Below are 18122 nucleotides of genomic sequence, written 5' to 3' on the forward strand. Positions count from 1 at the left end.
GCCAGGGGCTTTCTGACCGAAGAGTGCATCTCCTACTGCACGAATTATCTAGGCATCGAGAACCCCGTTGGTCTGCCCGTCAACAGGCACCTCGGCAGGCTCGCTGGATGGGGTCACCGTGAGGGTCGCCGCGAAATGCACGTCGACTTCGAGGGTCGACTCGCCGACTTTGAAAGAGCAAACCTAGTCGCGCTACAACACATAGACGTGGTCGATCCTTGGGTGGTAGAGCACAAAACCTTTATTGAGAAGACGTACAATGACCGAGGCCAACAGAGGACGGGCGGAGATATACTCAAAGAGCACAACTCATGTTTCACGCGTTGGTTCAAGCAGAAGCTTCTGTCGTACCCTTTACATGAGGATTCTTCCGCGGAAGAACAACTCATATTCGCCTTGTCACAGGGCGCCGAGCACAACCTGATGACCTATGAGGCGTACGATATCAACGGCTACACATTCTACACCGAGGACAAGGACATGAAGAGCGATGGTTATCAGAACTCCGGGGTAACGATGGAATCCTACACCGGTAACGACAACGACAGATACTACGGAAGGATCGAGGAGATCTGGGAGCTGAGCTACGCTGGAGAGAAGGTCCCGATGTTCCGTGTCAGATGGGCCAAGAGCGTCCTAAAAGAAGACCGGTATTTCACCACCATGGTTATACGCGAAGCCAAATCCAAGACCGCGGGCGCAAACGTCACCGCGAAAAATGAGCCATGGGTACTGGCTTCCCAAGTGGACCAATGCTTCTTCATTACCGACCCGTCAAAGCCCAGTCGTGTTGTCGTGAGGAGAGGCAAAAGGAAGATCATCGGAATGGATGGAGTAGCCAATGAGCAAGACTTCGACAAGTACGGTGACCCGAAGATCGAACATGACGACGACGATAAAGTAGCAACACACACCACAAGAAGAAGCAGGACCACCCTACCTAAAGGACGTTCGTTCCATAGAAGAACTCCATTTGCGAAAAAGAAGGGCAAGAAGATTGTGAACAGATAGCTAGCTAAGATCGATTGTATTTAAATCGTAGTCTTCATTTCTCGATTGTATTTCATGGGCACTTTTTGATATCATGAATATTTTTAAATTTAATGGGCACTTTTTGAATTCATGAGGACACTTGATCTCGATCCCCCTCCATCTCGATCTCGATTCCCCCTCCATCTCGATCTCGATCCCCCTCCATCTCGATCCTACCCGCACCCTCCCCCGCTAGCTCCACCGCCGCCGACGACCCACCGCAACCCTCCCCCGCTCCACCGCCGCCGACGAGCACCCGGCCTCCCACACCCTCCCCCGCTCCACCGCCGCCAATGGGCACCCCCTGCACCCTCCCCCGCTCCACCGCCGCCGCCGATGGTATTTTCAAGTAACAAATTTGAACATATTTTTTAAAAAATTATTACTGTTTTTATAAAAAAATATTACTATTATGATTTAAACAAGTTTGAACCTATTTAAACATAAATAAATATAAAAAACAGTATTTAAAATGCATAAAAAATATTGGGGAGCCTGGGAATCGAACCCAGGACCTCTTGGTGTGTGTGCTACGTGCTAACCAGTCAGGCTAGTGGGTGGGTTCTATTGTAGATAGGGTTAGGTTGTAGATATGGCTAGTGGGCTAGATTAAAACAAAATTCTAATGGCGCACCGAGGGGTGGTGCGCCATTAGAATAGTCGTACTTAAGGCGCACGAGGGGGTGGTGCGCCATTAGAAAGCTTTCCCCCATACTAAATCTCCAATCTCTCTAATCTCTCCCCTGCCTCATCGATCTCACCCACTGCCCCCCGTGTTCGCCGCCCCCCTCGCCTCCTTCGCCGTCCCCGAGCAGCATGGCCAGTCCGGACCAGGGAGGAGTGCCCTGACGGGCTGGGAAGCTGCTGCTGCCAAGTGACTCTCGAGGAGGACCGCTGCCGCAGATCCAGGAGGACCGCCACCGTAGATCGAGGACCGCCGCACCGACCAACCTCCTTGCTCACGCCACCCGAACCCTCCCGCCTCTCCCCGACACCGGCGCGCTAGCCAGCAGGTGAGTGAGGCGACCCTACCCCAATCCCATCTCCTAGTTGCCGCAGCCTCGCCTGGCACTCCGAGCAATCCGTAAGCGCCGCCCGCCCCAACACTCCCCCCTCCCTCCTTCTTCCCCAGCCCGCCCTGCTGCGTATTTGTGCCGAATCCGTCCCCTGCTCCTCCGGGCCTGCGAAATCAGAGCAGATTTATATTGGTCGTGTGTTGATTGAATGCCATGGCTGCGCTCTAACGCGATGCGTAGGTGGGTGGGCTGGCGCGTGAGAGGGCGGATGCGGCCGTGTGATTAGTTGCCGTGTTGATGCGCAGGTGCCAGGGCATGATCGGTGCAGCGCGTAGCTGGGGGCAGGGTGCGATCCATGGATCTCTATGTGTGTTCTTCCATGTTTATAGTGGGAAAACCTGAGACCTAGCCATGTCATTTTGGACTAAGTTAGGGCTCCCTGTGGCTGTTGGTGTTACCTGCAGTGGTGGAGGATCTTGTATTCACAATGTTGGTTCAGTACTCTGTATTATGCTGTCGAAGCCGGAGTCTGTGTTTTTCTAGAACAAAAACATGTGAGGCATGCCTGCTATTTACTTGAGCAACAAATGGGAACTGAGTTTGCTTTTGGACAGCCCTTTGATGTCTAGTGCAGTGAGTATCCTTGTTATAGTTAGAATTTAGTATAGCATGGCTACAGATTGACTTGGTTTGCTTCATTGAATAAAACATTATTGGCAAGTGCAGTCTTGTTACTCCTAGGTATCTACAAATGAGTAGATGAATATTTGTTACTCCAAGAATGTGAACACTTGGTCCATATTCATTTGCAGTGAACATACATTTTCACTGTTCTTATATTATTTGCTTGATGTCAGATTATGCTATGAGGATATTAGTCTAAGCCCAGTCTTGGATGCATTGTTTTATCCTGCGGTGGTTAAACTGGTTCTGAAAATTATCTAGTTTGACCTGTACTTGTCCAGCTATCATAATCTATTCTTTGACCATGGCAGCAGCTGGCATTTTGTTATGGATGTGGATGATTTTTTTATCCTGTGAACTTGAATGTTGCAATGCTGTTTTCTTCAGAGGCTACTGTCAAAAACTTGAGCTACTGTCTTGCAAAGATGATGATCATCTTGCTAGTTTGCTGGGTTTTGTCTCCGACCATTGTGTCGTGATGAATTTGCAGGTACCCCGAGTTGCCCTTGAGTTTGCCGGAATGTCGATTAACTTCCGTTCCGGCAAATCCAGGTACTCCATATGTCCTATTTTCAGCAAAGGTCATGCTAAAATTTTCCGTGAATTTTAGCATGACTTTGCTAAAAATAGGACATATGGGGTACTTGCGACTAATGCATGGGCCGGGGTATCTTAGTACTTAGTTAAGTAGGATCAACTGCCCTGCCATTCTTGCTGCATTAAACCATAGGTGGCAATAGAGCCAAGTTATTAGGCCCAACTTAGAATTCTCCTTAGCATCGATAAACCCTAGATGATAAACCCAATATAGGTGGCAATAGAGCCAAGTGATTAGTGCCAAGTGATTAGGCCCAACCTAGGGTGCCTCGGCATCGATAAACCCTAAATGATGAAAACTTAACTTGGCTGCCCCGGATGACTCGGTGTCGATGAGAACCTAAATGATGTACGCTTAGGCTTTTAGGGTGCCTCGGCGTCGACAAACCCTAAATGATGAAAGCTTAGGCTTTTAGGGTGCCTCGGTGTCGACAAACCCTAAATGATGAGACCATGATCTTGTTCCTTGACAATAACCAACTTTTTGACCAAACTTTTTTCCTATTTAGAGCGAAACATGGCCCACAAGGATGAGGCCGGTGGTTTGGGCGGCAAGCAATTCTGGGAGCTATCCCAGGAGATGGAGGAACAACCTCACCGCTATGAGGACGCCGCGGAAGACACCGATCCTGATTACACAACCCCTAGTGGCGTCGGGGATGACACCACTGATGGTGCCGCCGAGGATGCCACCACTGATGATGGCGGCGCACACACAGATGGCAGCCAACCGAAGAAGCAAAGGAAGGACCGGCGCCCGAATGCGCTCCGCACCCTCAAGGAGGAATTCACTCAAGTGGACTCTGACGGGAATCCAACGGAGCCCAAACATATAGTCAAGGGGTACTCGTTTCAGCTCGGGTGCATTCTCCGGAGCACCGTATCGATCAACACCGAGAACCTTAGGCATAAGGACCGAGGGAATTTGCGCAACCTCCTCTTCACGAAGCTGCACGAACGATATAAGTTCCCCGCCGAATTTGAAAACACACACCTCTCAGGGAATAAAGTAAACAGTGCCGCCCTCACGAAGATGAGCACGACCCTGTCTACTTGGAAAAGCGTGGTGAAGAGAATGATTGATAAAGGTGATAGTTATGAGAAGATCAAGGCGAAATATCCTTTGATGAGCGAAGATGAGTACAAGGAGTTCAAGATCAAGTGCGAGAGCTGTGCAACCTCCGAATCAAGTCAGTGGGGGAAAGAAATGCGGGAGTTGAACTTAGGGGAACACAAACTCGGTCCCGGCGGTTACAGAGTGGCGGAGCCTATATGGGACAAGGAGGACGCGGAGCGTGCCGAGCAAGGCCTACCGCCCCACTTCAAGAAATACAGCGGTGACAAGCAGACCAGGAACTATGTCAGGGCCCGGTACAAGGAGGACCCGATAACAAAGGAGCTTACCACGGATCCGAAGACCAGGGCGCTTGAGTTTCTTCTGGTAAGGAATACACCCCCGCGTAATTAGCTCCATATGGTTGCACTCTAATTAATCCCCAATATTTCTAAATGGTTCACGTTCCTTTCGCAGGACACTGAAAGTAGTAGCACGGGGTCGTCTAAGAGCTCCCCTTTCGACACCCCTTTAAATAGGGCGTTGAACGTAATGAAAAACAAGGATAAGCTCACTAAGCCGACGTCAGCTGGTCGTGTGGCCGGCAAAGGCTTGTCCACAAAATGGGGGTCATACTATACAGCTGGTGTGCGGAAGGAGAAAAAGACCAGCTCGAAAAGCCAGACGCGCGAGGTTGAAGAACTCAAGGCACAAGTGGCGCGGATTCCGGAGCTTGTCCAAGAGCAAGTGCAACAACAACTTGGAACGACGCTCAACACCATGGTGCCTACGTTGATTCATGGGCTGACGATGTGGATTGCGGGCGGCCAACAGGGGCCTCCCCCGGTTCCCAGCTTCACGGCCAGCAACTCGCACAGCGCGCAGGCGGCGCCATTGGTGTCTCCGGCGGCGCCATTGGTATCTCCGGCGGCGGCGCCATTGGTGTCTCCGGCGGAGGCGATATTCGTGTCTCCGGCGCCGGCACGGGCATTGGAGCTTAATGCACCCGAGTGTACGCCGGCCGGCACCTCGCCAACAAGCGCCCCCTCCGTCAGTTGCACGCCCGCCGTTGGCGGTGCCTCGACATTAGCCGAGCTCGACGGCATCACGGTAACTAAGCCTCTCGGCCGATGACTTCATCTCCTTGCCTTTGACTGGGCATCCCTGACGCCCTGTACATGTTTTCGCAGGGCACCGCCGACGTTCCTTGCACTCTTCTGCACTTCGTGGGCGCCGAGTTGGTCGATGTCGCCAAGGGCAGAATCGTTCAACCGGGCAACCCCATGTTCCACGGTAATCCGATGCCACCCACAATGTATAGGGTTGAAGTGGTTCGGGTGCTGCCAGGCTGCGACGAGCTGTTACTTCCGATTCGACCCGCTGGGGCCGACGAAGAAGATGAGATGACCCTCAGCGCCTGCGTAAACTGGCCCCTGCTTTGGCCGAAGAGCCAGATTCGTTTGGGGACGGGGGACACCACCCCACAGACAAGACCGCCAGTCGTGCCGGCGCCAAGCCATGGCAAGAACGCCGCAACACTACCGGACCTGCCGGACATCCCTATGGCACAGGATCCGGACAGCCCTATGGCACAGGATCCGGACGGCGACGACAACGACGATGGTACATTTACCAACGTTGATAAGTACTTTGTCGAACAGGGGTACGCTGACGAGTTCTGCGGGCCTCTTTCTCAAGAACCCAACCAAGACCACCGCGATCTAGCTGGTACGGCGGAGAATTCCAATTGCAACAGGCGTCGTCTGGCGTTCAGTTCTCAAGACACGCCTCCAGCTCCCGCCTTCACCGAGCCTCAGATAGCTGAGGTGCGAAATATTATCAGCCCCAACATGCTCAAGAAGGCGGTCTGTGAGCAGAACTCGGTCCAATTACAGGAGATCAAGAAGAAGGGACGGAAACGAAAGACTAACAAGGGCGCCGGTGCGAGCCAGCCGGCACTGAGTTCGATCCGTGCTCAGGACGGGCCACCTTCACCTAAGGATATCTCGAGGAGGGTGCATGTGGCGGGTAGGGCGATGCTACCGCCAAATATGCTGAATGCTGCAACCGGTGCTATGCGGAGTCTGCATGACAGTGTTCTTTCTTTTGAGAAGCGGCGTCTCAGGGAGAAGGATGTGGCATACCTGGTTTTCATGGCCAAGGTGCCAGAGGGCAAGGGCTTTGTGGATGGCGACATCGAGGGTACGATCGTCCTGCGGTTTGATGACATCTTTGCTATGTTTAACCTTCATCCGCTGCACTACACCTTCGTTCGGCTGTTTTCGCTGAGTATGGAGATGCGGATCATTAGAGACAAGACCCCGGACATCGTGATAGTCGACCCCTTCTACATGTGTGCCAAGCACTTGAGCAGCGCTGGGGACCGCCAAGTTGCGAGTTCACACCTCGAAGGCGTCATTCTGGCAAACCCAGATAAGGATAACTTCCTTGTGGCTTACTTTCCCGAGTAAGTCATCCCTTAACCGCCCCGTAACATATGATTTCTTAGATTTCGATCGTTCTTTTTTTTCTAACATTCCGTGTTCTGTGCAGTTACACACATTGCACACTCATCCTCTTAAGCCCGAAATATTCCATGGCCACGTATTTCGACCCGAACCGTAACTCCAACATAGACTACACAAATGTCAAGAAAGTTCTTAATGATGTTCTCCCCAGCTACACCAAATCTGGAGGCACCTTCACCAGGGCAGTTCGTAAGTACGGCAAGCACATGTTCTCACACAATACGAAGTTCTGCTGCGTCAAGCAGCCGCCTGGCGGTCAGAAGGATGCCTACTACGCCCTCCATCACATGCGGGCGATCGTAAGGGACCATCATCAACTTCTGCTACCAGATAATCTCAAAGATTGGGCCGCGAGCTTGTCGGCAGTCCAGGACGCGGACCTCAGACAAGATTTCTTTCGCATCCAGTCGGAGTTTGCGGACATCATCCATCAAGATGTCCTTCATACCTCGGGGCAGTTCTTCCTCAGATATCAACCGTCCAACAGTGAGATAGATGAAACGCTACAAATGCAGGGTGACAACGACCGTGATTTCATGACCATCACGACAGACGACGGCTTCATCCACATTCCTGTCCGATGAGTCGAGTCGAAAATAGTGATGTGTAGTTCTAAAACATTGATTGGCTCATGTTGTAATTATACTTTAATGAATTCGTATGTCTTTTTGGTTTGGACAGTCGTTCAACTTAGATGTAATCCATGCTATTTATTAGTAGGACCATGAATCGTGCTATTAATATCTTACTTTTCTCTTCCGATCCTTTTGTTGCATACTTACATATTGCTTATGTATTGTCTGTTGTTTGGCTTGTGCATAGAGATGCCGTCGTATGTCGTGTACAAGGGTAAGGTTCCCGGAGTCTATGACGACTGGGAGGAGTGTCGGAGACAGGTTCACCGTTTCAGCGGTAACAGTTACAAAGGGTACACCACTAGGGCGGAGGCCGAATGTAGATACGCCCGCTATCTAGCGGGAGAGAGGAGGGAGCATTGGAGGAACCGGATGAAGACCAGTTTGATCGCGATGATGCTCATCGTGATGACCACAGCTCTCTTCTATGTGATGGTAGTTTAGATGATCGATATCGACTTGTAATGTGAAGGCAAACTCGATACTCGCGGTCTTGAGACTTGTAATGTTTTATCTTTGTTCGGTCTTTTGAATTCGGAGACTAATATGATGAATTGTATTCGGAGACTAATCTTCTATTGTATTCGATGAATCTGATGTTGTTGTGTGCTGCTGTCTATATTCTGTCCAATAATATATTTTGTAACCTGTGCAAAAATCAGAAAAGCAAAAAAAACCTAATATTCATACTAATGACGCACCACACAAGACACTAATGGCGCACTGTGATCATCACACTAATGACGCATTTACTGCTGGTGCGCCATTAGAATGCCAAAGCACATGGGTACATATGCCCCCCTGGGAGGCATTTTAATGGCGCACTGCACGCTATACTAATGGCGTGGTGCGCCATTAGAATTTAATTCTAATGGCGTGATGCCAGTGGCGCACCGGTAGTGCGCCATTAGAAGGCAAATTCGGTGCGCCACTAACATGCCTTTTCCTAGTAGTGGGAGAGGCTGGTATAGGCATGGTCCTCCGGAGCGACACGGGCGACATCATTTTTTCTTTATGCAGAAAACTCCGGACGTGTTCGGATCCTCTGGAAGCCGAACTGCAGGCCTGCATGGACGGGCTCAACTTGGCACTTCAATGGACCCCTTTGCCTATTGAGATGGAGACAGACTGCGGGGTGGCGGTACATGCGCTACTAGCACCGACGAGGGATAGATCTCGTTTTGCCTTGCTTGTTGATCGGGTTAGGCGTTTGATGCTAGCAGGAAGGGAGGTTAAGCTAGTTCATATTCGTAGAGAACAGAACGGTGTGAGTCATTTTCTTGCAAACTTTGGTAGAGTTCATAAACATACGGTGGTGTGGTTGGGATCTGGACCGGATAAGGTACCTGACTTATGTAATGCCGAGGCACTTTATGTGTGAGAAATAAATTTTCTTTCACCCGCAAAAAAAATGAAAAGAAGATAGTATCGATTAAAACATAAAGAAGTCTCAGTGTGCTGAGACTTAGCAGAACTGTTGATGTAGTTTGGACAGCAATATCCGGGGAACATTCCCGGGGAGCGTTTTTTCAGCATACGTCAAACTTACAATGCCAAACCTACTAATAAATTTGTCATGTCAACTTTGTAGGGTTTGCCATGATCGGAGGCGAAAATGGTCATGTAGCGGGGAAAAAAACAAAAAACTGTCACGCTTCACAGAAAAATTGCTGTTGTTCTACCATGATCAGACGGCTTTGAGGGCGTTCACTCAGAGCGCCAAAAAATCTGGTGTTTGCTAGTTATCATTTTCCTATAGTTTTTCCTTCAAAATAGTACTACGAAAGAAATTATAGTGTTATACAAATCCTGTGAAATCCTTTACACCGAATGGAAACAAGTTCGGAATTACGTATTGTGCACACGCGCTAGTCACTACTCAGCAAGTATCACTACACGTCTAAATATCTGGCTACAAGGACAAGTCACATCCTACAAAAGATATCGGAAGAACACCCGCCGGCTCCCCGCCCCGCGTGAGAGTGTGCTACTGCCTCATCATCTTAGTCCCGCTGAAAGCGAGTCTGTGAGTGAAGGTGACGGCAGGCTCAGCTGCAAAGATTTCCACAGGAGACACACCGAGAAGATTCAGAGCTCTCGTCGCTCAAACCTGCTGGGCCCGTGACCAGATCAACCCGAGAGACCACATGTTATAGACAGACGGATGGGAGACATGACATCGGACCACATCTTGTGGATTGCTCGTTGCGAACAAGGGTTAACATCGACTGAAAGCTGCCTCCCTCTCGTCGGGTTCTGCTTTGCCTGTTGAGCTCATGCTGCATGAAGGAATATTTCCTTTTTCTGGAGCCCATTGCAAAGCCGTCTCGCCTCTCGTTCTACTACTGTATCTGCTTCGATTTGTGTTTTTTTTGTGTGCTCCTTTTTACAGCTTGAAACTGCGTGTAGTTCGTCTCAGCTAGAGAAGAACCGGAGTATAAACAGTGGAATAAAACTGTGTTATAATGAATTCTCAACTGGAAAAAATAAAGACTACAGAGTCAAAACATAGCAGAATCGGCTACAAGCTCCAGAGCGCGAACTCAGTTGCCACCTCGCCGAACTCTCCGTCATCCCAGTACGCGCCGGTGCCGGTCGCCACCGGCGGTGGGTCCATGAGCAGCGCCTCCGCGAGGCTCGCGTAGTACGAGCCCAAGTCCGTTTCCGGGAACAAGTCAAGCCTACTGAACATTTCTACGTCCATTCCGCCCGGCAGCGCAAAGTCCCCATGGGCAGAAGGTTTCGACGTCTCCGACGAACTGGCATCGTCAGACTCCGACGACGACTCCGCAGGAGCGCCACAGGAGGCCTCCTCGTTGACGGTGGCGGTGATGGACCCACCGGCAGCCTCCCGTCGCTGCAAATCCGCGACGGCCTCGACCGCCGCGCGCCGGACGTCGGCGAGATCGGAGTGCGCGGACGGCACGGCGAGCAGCCACGCGGAGTCCGGGAAGTTAAGGCGCGCGGCGGAGCGGCCGCCCAGGGCGAGCATGGCGGCGTCGTTGGCGCGCGCTGCGATCTCGGCCGTGGCATACGTCCCGAGCCAGAGCCTCGCGCCGCGCTTGCCGGGGACGCGCACCTCGCAGACCCACCGCTCGGCGTTGCCCCGGCGCCGCACGCCGCGGTACACCGGGTGCCTTGTCTCCCGGAACTTGGTGCGCCCCGCCGGGCGCTTGGCCACCAACGCGTTCTCGTTGGAAGAGGAGGGGGAGGAGCTCAGGATCTCAAGGCCCATGCCCATGGCAACCGGCAGAGTGGTCGGCGCTTCCTTTCTGAGCAGTCGAGCTTGGTGCTTGAGCTTAGTGAGGAGTGTGAGCTACTCCGGTGCGAGATACTTGAGCTTGAGTGGGAGTGTTCGCTGTTGGCATCTGTGGAGTGTGTGAGATGTATTTATAGTTATGTGCTGTGCTGGAGCTTCGAATGTATGAACGCGCTGAAGACAGCGGTCGGGATGCCGGCGTACAAACAGCTGGTGACGATGGGACCGTGTAGGATTAAATTAAGTGGCGTTAATAGCCTCATGTGACTTTTCTCCTGCTGGGCGTGTGGGGGCTTTCGGCTTTGCAGTGTTAAACAAGAGGCAACTTCCTGCTTGCTTAACACAGTGAACTAGTGAAGGCTGGGGTTGGACGGCTGGTAGGCGCGTGACGAAGTGAACTAGTGAAGGCTCGAAGGGACAGACAGTTGTTACTCGCTCCGTCCCCTAATATAACAACGTTTTTGACACTATTATAGTGTTAAAAATGTTTTTATAGTTTGGGATAGAGGGAGTACTATTGAATGAGTCTTGTGTTTCTCCAAGTTATCTGGACACGGAAGGCACGAGAGGCACCGGTGACCGTGAACCGCGATGGCGCCAAATTACCTACATCTGGTCCGAAGCAATTGGGACTCAAGGAAGCAGAGGGCGTTTTCATTGAATTGTAGTGTCTCAAGGAGCTAAACGCACACTTGACCTTTGCATGGATAGGACGTGCACAACCACTAAAGCAATGAGAAGAAAGAATTAGGCAAGGCGTGCGACTCGTTATAATAAAACATCAATAACTACCACCGTGTTGACAACACTCAAACTATTAGAAGTTTCCCTAACGTTGTCTTTTATTGGGAAACCGGGACGAGAGCTCTTCAGAACGAAAAAATAAGATAAGTTTCCTTAATAGTGGTGCCTTTTAAATGAAAATGTGCATGAAGGGTGTCGTCCTTGGACTCGGATCCAAGCACATAGATCATATAATGGGTTTTAGGAGAGGAAGTCCAACCAGACAACGCATTCAACAAGGGAGCAAAACCACCACTATCAAGAACAACTACTCAAGGTTAGGCCTAATAATTTCACCCGGAACATGGAATTTGATACTCGAAGTTGCCGACACCAACATGCCAAGAAAGAAGTCTCAGAGTCCTTCCCTCGAGCATACTCCTACACCACCGTCGAGGACGCCTCTGTCAAGGAATTCCTCCTTGCCACTTACTTGCATGCCGTCTTTCAACGCCCTTTATCTGTGCAAGCCCACGACGAAGTAAAACAAATGCAAAATGAAGTGATCAATGTTGACATCTCTAGTCGATCACATGATATCTGGACTTATATCTGGGGAGTTGCAGTCTTTCGGACCACTGCATATTACAACTTCTATTTTAGAGATGTACTTGCACATAAAGCGTTTAAATGGCTGTGGAAATCCAAGAGCATACCCAAGATTAAAGTATTTGGTTGGCTTGTTATCTGACCGTGTTAACACGAGAGACATGCTCAACAGGAGGCATTATAATGTTGGTGATAAGCCTAATGTCAAGAACAACTAGTGAAGGTTAGGCCTAAAGATTCAACAAAAGAGACTGCCTGCTGTGTGGGGAGCATAGAGAAGAAACTGTGGAGCACTTATATGTTGGCGAATCCTGAACATTCATTGGACTACGCACGATAATAGATTCAAGCTCATTAGACAGCTAAAGGCGCTACACCCTTGAAAAATGCTGATGGACATTTTCCTAGTAGCTGCCTTGAGCCTTTGGAAAGAGCGCAACAACTACTACTTCACGAGTGTAACCCCTTCATTCTCATCCTGGAAACAAATATTCAAAGTTGATTTTGCTAACTTGAGCTTTAGGGTACACACAAATAAAAGGCAGTTTATTACTGCCTCTGTTGCCTCCATTACATAACTAGTACTTTTAGTGTGACTGCTTTGCCTCCCCCCACCTCACACTCACAGAAGTGTGCCCAATTTTGTATGTATGTAACATATTTGTTTTTTTAATATATATGCAGTAGGAGCTTGTTCTATTGTTTCCATGGTAAAAAAATTGTGAGTAAAGTTACCAAAGTGTTGATCATAGGACAGCAGTGAAAATGTCGTTAAATATAAAGCAAGATGTTTCTCGCATAAGGAGAAAATAAAGAGAACGTTGTAAGGAGTTACATCAATACAGGCTCGCTGTAAGTAGTCACATTGATAGAATCTTAAATCGGTGCTCCAAGTGATTTTTGATTTCAATTAAGTGATTTGTGTTATGCAATAATTGTTGGCACAGTAAGTTGGAATTGGTCCCAAAAAATTACTTTGGTGAATTCTATAACAATTGGCTGAGTATGTTGGCGCTTTAGAAGCAACATTGGAGGGTGATGAATCAAAAGTTCGTTTATGAACTTGGTATGATTTCTAGGTACTTTGTGCCAATGGAACAATGTTTTGAATAGTGGTTTCATGGCTCAGTCTAAGGAATAAAAGGGCCTATGAGTGATTCAATATATACAAAGTTAGTTTCATAAAAATTATGCAAAGATACACTCGGATCTGAACTTGTCAGGTTCGATAGGACAAAGACTATACCACAAGCAAAAGCAAGGACAAATACCATATTACCATTGTTGTAAAATAAAAAATTGTTGAATAGATTACTGACTCCAGTGCAAGTGGGAGCCTGCTGGAAATATGCCCTAGAGGCAATAATACATGGTACCGAAAGGTTCACTCAAATATTATCTGTGTATTCATAAGGATCAATATGGATGTCCATGGTTTGACTACTGGTCCCTTTCGTTCATGTCTATGTTTTACCGAACATACATGGTCATAAACTTAAGAAAATCACGATCTGTTGAGTGTTAGTGGAGTGAGAATCATGATAAAATATTTTTGGAATAGTTTCAGGAATATAATAAATTGTTTCGAGAGATTTCCGTAAGAGTTTCAGATGTTTCAAAAATGTTCTGAGAGGTCTCAGGGAAGTCCTAAAATTTTTGGTGATGTCTAGAAGGTTAAGGAGCCTTTTGGATAAATCCAAAGGGTCTCTGATGCGAGGACACCTTGGTTGGGCCAAGATGTAAGGCTCACCAATACCGTAGGTCGGTGCACCAAGGAGTTGCTTGAGGGTAGGGGCTAGACCTTGGCGTTTACCCCTGGACTAGATGCCACGGTTTGCCGCATTTACCCTGGGCCAGACGCTAGAGTCCGCGGCGTTTACGGATACACGAAGGTTCATGGTGTTTGGTACTGGAGTCCGAGAAGGAATCTTCCTCGTGGTTAAAACCGAGGCCCCCTTCCCAAGTTGCGATCCAGGGCTGGGCTCAGTATATAAATAGACGGGCAGGGGCAGCTCCTAGAAGTAGAACATAGGTATTGAAGTCTCCTTTAGTTCTATCTCGTTCTAATTGTCATTTGGTTTGATCTCTAGTGTAGGAAAGAAGCACACCACCTCCCAGAGATACAAAGTCCAACCAGCTTCAAGCAAACTGGAGGCATACCGTGCACATACAGCCTGTTTGTTTGGGGGGAGTTGGAGCTAGGGAATGGGAATTTAATGTGACTGGGACTAAAAATCTCTTGATTGGTTCATGGACTTGGGAATTAATAAGAGAAAGGGAAGGGGAATTAGGAGGCCCAATTCCCATCGATCTCTTTCTTGGGGGGACCCTGGTAATTCCGCGAAGGAAATGGAGTTGGCGCCTGAAAGAAAATTGTTACAGATTTATTGGCCCACCTCCCACAAAGAAAGGAAAAAACTCCACGGAAATCCTACTTGCAGCGACATTATTTTTCCTCCAAATAAATCGGCCAGCTCTAACTGTTTACTAATCTGCAGATGCAATGCCAAGCACGAGCACATCTCATGCAAGAGGGGCAGCCAGTAGCGTGTAGCCCATCTAATTTTGCTATGTAACAAAGTTTGATTCGTTTATCTTTCCTTCACAGACCGATGCAGATCTATTTTCCTTTTCTACTCTTTTTTTTGCCTTCACATGTTACGATTTTGTTTCAATATTTGTGTGTCCTCTTCTTTCTCCATTGTTCATTAGAATTATTCCCACATATACTTCCCACCCCACACCAAACATGGGATTAGGACTAATAGTCCACTTGCCAAGTCTAATCCCTCAGGCAACTCCTTCTCATAAATTCCCAATTCCTTTCCCTTAAACAACCAAACGCGCTGATAGAGTGAGGCGCGAGCCTAAACTAACACACGCCCATCACTTCCCAAAAAGAAAAAAAAAACCAACACATGCTCGAGATCCTAAATCCATGCCCCTGGTTACGGAAAACCAGTGAGCGCAGCGTGCCAGCCTGTTTCCTTAGCCGCACACCCCAGCCCGGCAGATGCGGATACGACGAGAATATACTCGTCACCGGCCCATTATCGGCCGGGGAGAAGGATGGTCACGCGCGCCCACACGGCCCGCCCAGTTCCACGGTGACGCCCGCACGCCAGAGCGACGCGGGGCCACGCACAAAAAAAAAAGCAGAGCCGCAAATATCTGGGGGTGCTGGAATATGATAAGATCGGACGGACGGATCGCCTGTTTGTTTATTCGCGGCCGCTGCTTCTTTTTGCCTCTCGGGTCGGGTGCGTGTGTGGTGCCGCGGCAGTCGCGGTCACGCAGCTTCGGCCTCTCGCTCTCGGTTGCGGCGTTGTTTCACGGCTGTGTACAGACAGCTACAGCCTACAGCCAGCCCTCCCTCCCGTTGCTTCTTCACCGCGGAGCTTGCAGCAGCACCGGTATTCAATTCCAGCCCCTCGTGGGCTTTTGGAGAGAGATCTACACGAGCACGACACAGAACTGCGTGTGGAAATGGTTCATGTAAATGTGTCAAAGCGAGCGAGGTTTTTACCTTCCGTCTTTGTAGTACTACTGTACCACACAGGTTTGACTGCGAGTCCATCGCTTGGGGTGAATTTAGCACATGGGAGAGGACTAATAGTGGTCAGCAAGTGATTTGGTTACCAAGCTAGTCAGCACCGCCCTCAGGCTCACCAGCGAACAACTCGAAGGCGCTTTGACTTTGACTTGCTTTACTTTTGCTATGCCAGTTCGAAATGGAAGTCATGGTTCATGAAGGCTGGTGAGAACGGAGGTGGCCAAAACAGAACGACTCGACGCAGTTCGAAAACGAAGCGTATCTATTTCCTCCTCCCTCCATAAGAAAAGCCTCTTCTCCTTCTATCGGTGCAGCCGCCGGCCTGCCCCATCTTTGATAGCCTTTCGGTCATGAATATGCGGAGGATCTTATGGTCGTGGGATTCGGTTGGCTCGGTGCATCTGTTTAGATTCAATCTTTGTTCATCTTCGTTTGAATGTTTATAGATTTGATTTTTTTGATCTATAATTTTATTCATCAACGATGGTTGCTGCTATGCTGCGCTGGTCCTATGAGGCTTTAACACAACGACATTTCGACTGTCAACTACAACAAGATTTGCCCAGCTTTTGTGAGGGAGGGCGATGATGGCTGCGCGGGCTCGCTTCAGTGCTTGTAATCGTCGCTAGGTGATCCACGAACATGGTTGTAATTTTTATTATCTCTGTTGTTCTTTATACTGTCATGATTGAAGATGAATAAATCGTAAATTTTTCCAAAAAAAAGAAAGAGGAGTACCAGTTTGCATGCCGCTTATTACACTACTAACTGCCAATTTCCATGAAATCATGTCATTTGTGCATTTTTTTTGCGCGGTGGGTAGCATTGCTGGGTACAGAAACAGTTCCCCGTTTGCGGCACTAACGATGGAGTTTGATCTACACCGTCACATACCCATCCAACGGCCCACGGAATTTGGAGGGGGGAAAGATTGTCACGTGCGCCGCCGATTGCCTAAAGCATTTCTCGACGGAAGCCAAAAAGCAGTTTCTCAGTTTTTTTTCACGTTAGTTGAACTGATGCCCAAAGATACCCCGGTGCTCAGGTCGTTCTATACAGCGTGAAATCGCTGGTTGTGGAAAGTCAAGAGTCAAAAGCCATGCTCTGTTTCCCCAATTCGCACCATCACATTACCAGAAACCGCAAGCAGTGACCCTACAGCAGCACCAAAATTTTGGCATCGATCGGAAGCCAAGACGACGACAGAAAGGAAAGCTAAAACTCGAAGCAGCGCGAACTAGCCGGCTAGCTCTGGTAGCTCCAGAGTGGCACGTCGGCGAGGTGAGCCTCCCCGCAATCGCCGAGCGCCGCAGCCGCGGCGGGCGGCGCCATGAGCATCGCCTGCGCCAGGCTCGCGTAGTACAGGTCCCAGCCCATCTCGCTCAGCACGTCCTGCTCGAACGGCGAGTCCTCCTCGGGCAGCGGCGAAGAGGACGACTCGTCGTCGGTGAGGGAGGAGGGCGCGGACGAGGTGCCCGAGAGCGCGTCCTCCTCGGCGAGCGCCTCGCGCCGCAGCAAGTCCTCCACGGCCTCCACGACGGCGTGGCGGACCTCGTCCAGGCTGCGGTAGGAGGAGGCCACCGGCACGGAGAGCAGCTCGGCCGAGTCGGCGAAGTTGAGGCAGGCGGCGCCTCCGGCGGCGAGCATGAGCATGGCGGCGTCGTTGGCGCGCGCGGCGGCCTCGGCGGTGTCGAAGGTGCCGAGCCAGAGCCTGCTCCCGCGCCTGCCGGCACGCGCACCTCGCACACCCACCGCCCGGCATTGCCCCTGCGCCGCACGCCGCGGTACACCGGGTGCCGCGTCTCCCTGAACTTGGTCCGCCCCGCCGGCCGCTTCGCCGGCGCCGACGTCCACCCCGCCTGCCTCGCCTGCTGGCGCTCCGGCGACGCCGAGGGCGAGCAGAAGTTCTCCCCGCTGCACGGCGACGGCGAGCCCGACTCCCCGCTCATCTCCCTCTTGATCGGACACATCTTGCTGTCCAACGGAAGCTCTGTTTCTTGGCCGGCTAGGAGGTTCTTGTTGCTGAGGATGCTTTTGGGTTGCTCGAGTGTGAAGTGGTTTCGCTCTGCGATGAGAAATTTGAGCAGGGTGGTCTCGGGAGCGGCGTACTTATAGGTGGCGGTGGCTCGCGGCTGAAACCAGGGGGCAAAGCGCGGCGAGCGAGAGGGGAGGACACAGGCTGGATACGGCCGGCGAAGGGGGATGCACCGTACGAAGCCGCGCGCAAGTGGGGGGCAACTGAGAGACTTCGAGAGTGACCCCAGGATATCTTTTCTTTATTTTACCTTCCTGCTTTCGCTTTGCCCTTATCGTTTTCCGCCTTGCTCCTGCTCACTTGCGCCCTTGCGCCCCGTCTTGCGGCCGTTTTACTTTGCCTCGTCCTTGTTAATGGTTTCTTTGGAGCCGCAGTTTGCGAGTTCGGGTTTTGGTTT

At 50.3% G+C, this 18122-nt stretch overlaps 1 protein-coding gene and 1 pseudogene across 1 annotated transcript; both read right to left on the reverse strand.

The window, feature by feature from the left end:
* Positions 1–9991: 9991 nt before the first annotated feature.
* LOC125556491 (dehydration-responsive element-binding protein 1H-like) lies at positions 9992–10897 on the reverse strand. The gene has a single exon (XM_048719218.1). It carries the CDS (start codon positions 10785–10787, stop codon positions 10068–10070), a length of 720 nt encoding a protein of 239 aa, XP_048575175.1. The 5' UTR covers positions 10788–10897; the 3' UTR covers positions 9992–10067.
* A 5881-nt stretch (positions 10898–16778) lies between these two features.
* LOC125510214 lies at positions 16779–17781 on the reverse strand (annotated as a pseudogene).
* Positions 17782–18122: the final 341 nt, after the last annotated feature.

This window comes from Triticum urartu, chromosome 5 (assembly GCF_003073215.2).
Source record: "Triticum urartu cultivar G1812 chromosome 5, Tu2.1, whole genome shotgun sequence".
Classification (NCBI taxonomy): domain Eukaryota; kingdom Viridiplantae; phylum Streptophyta; class Magnoliopsida; order Poales; family Poaceae; genus Triticum; species Triticum urartu.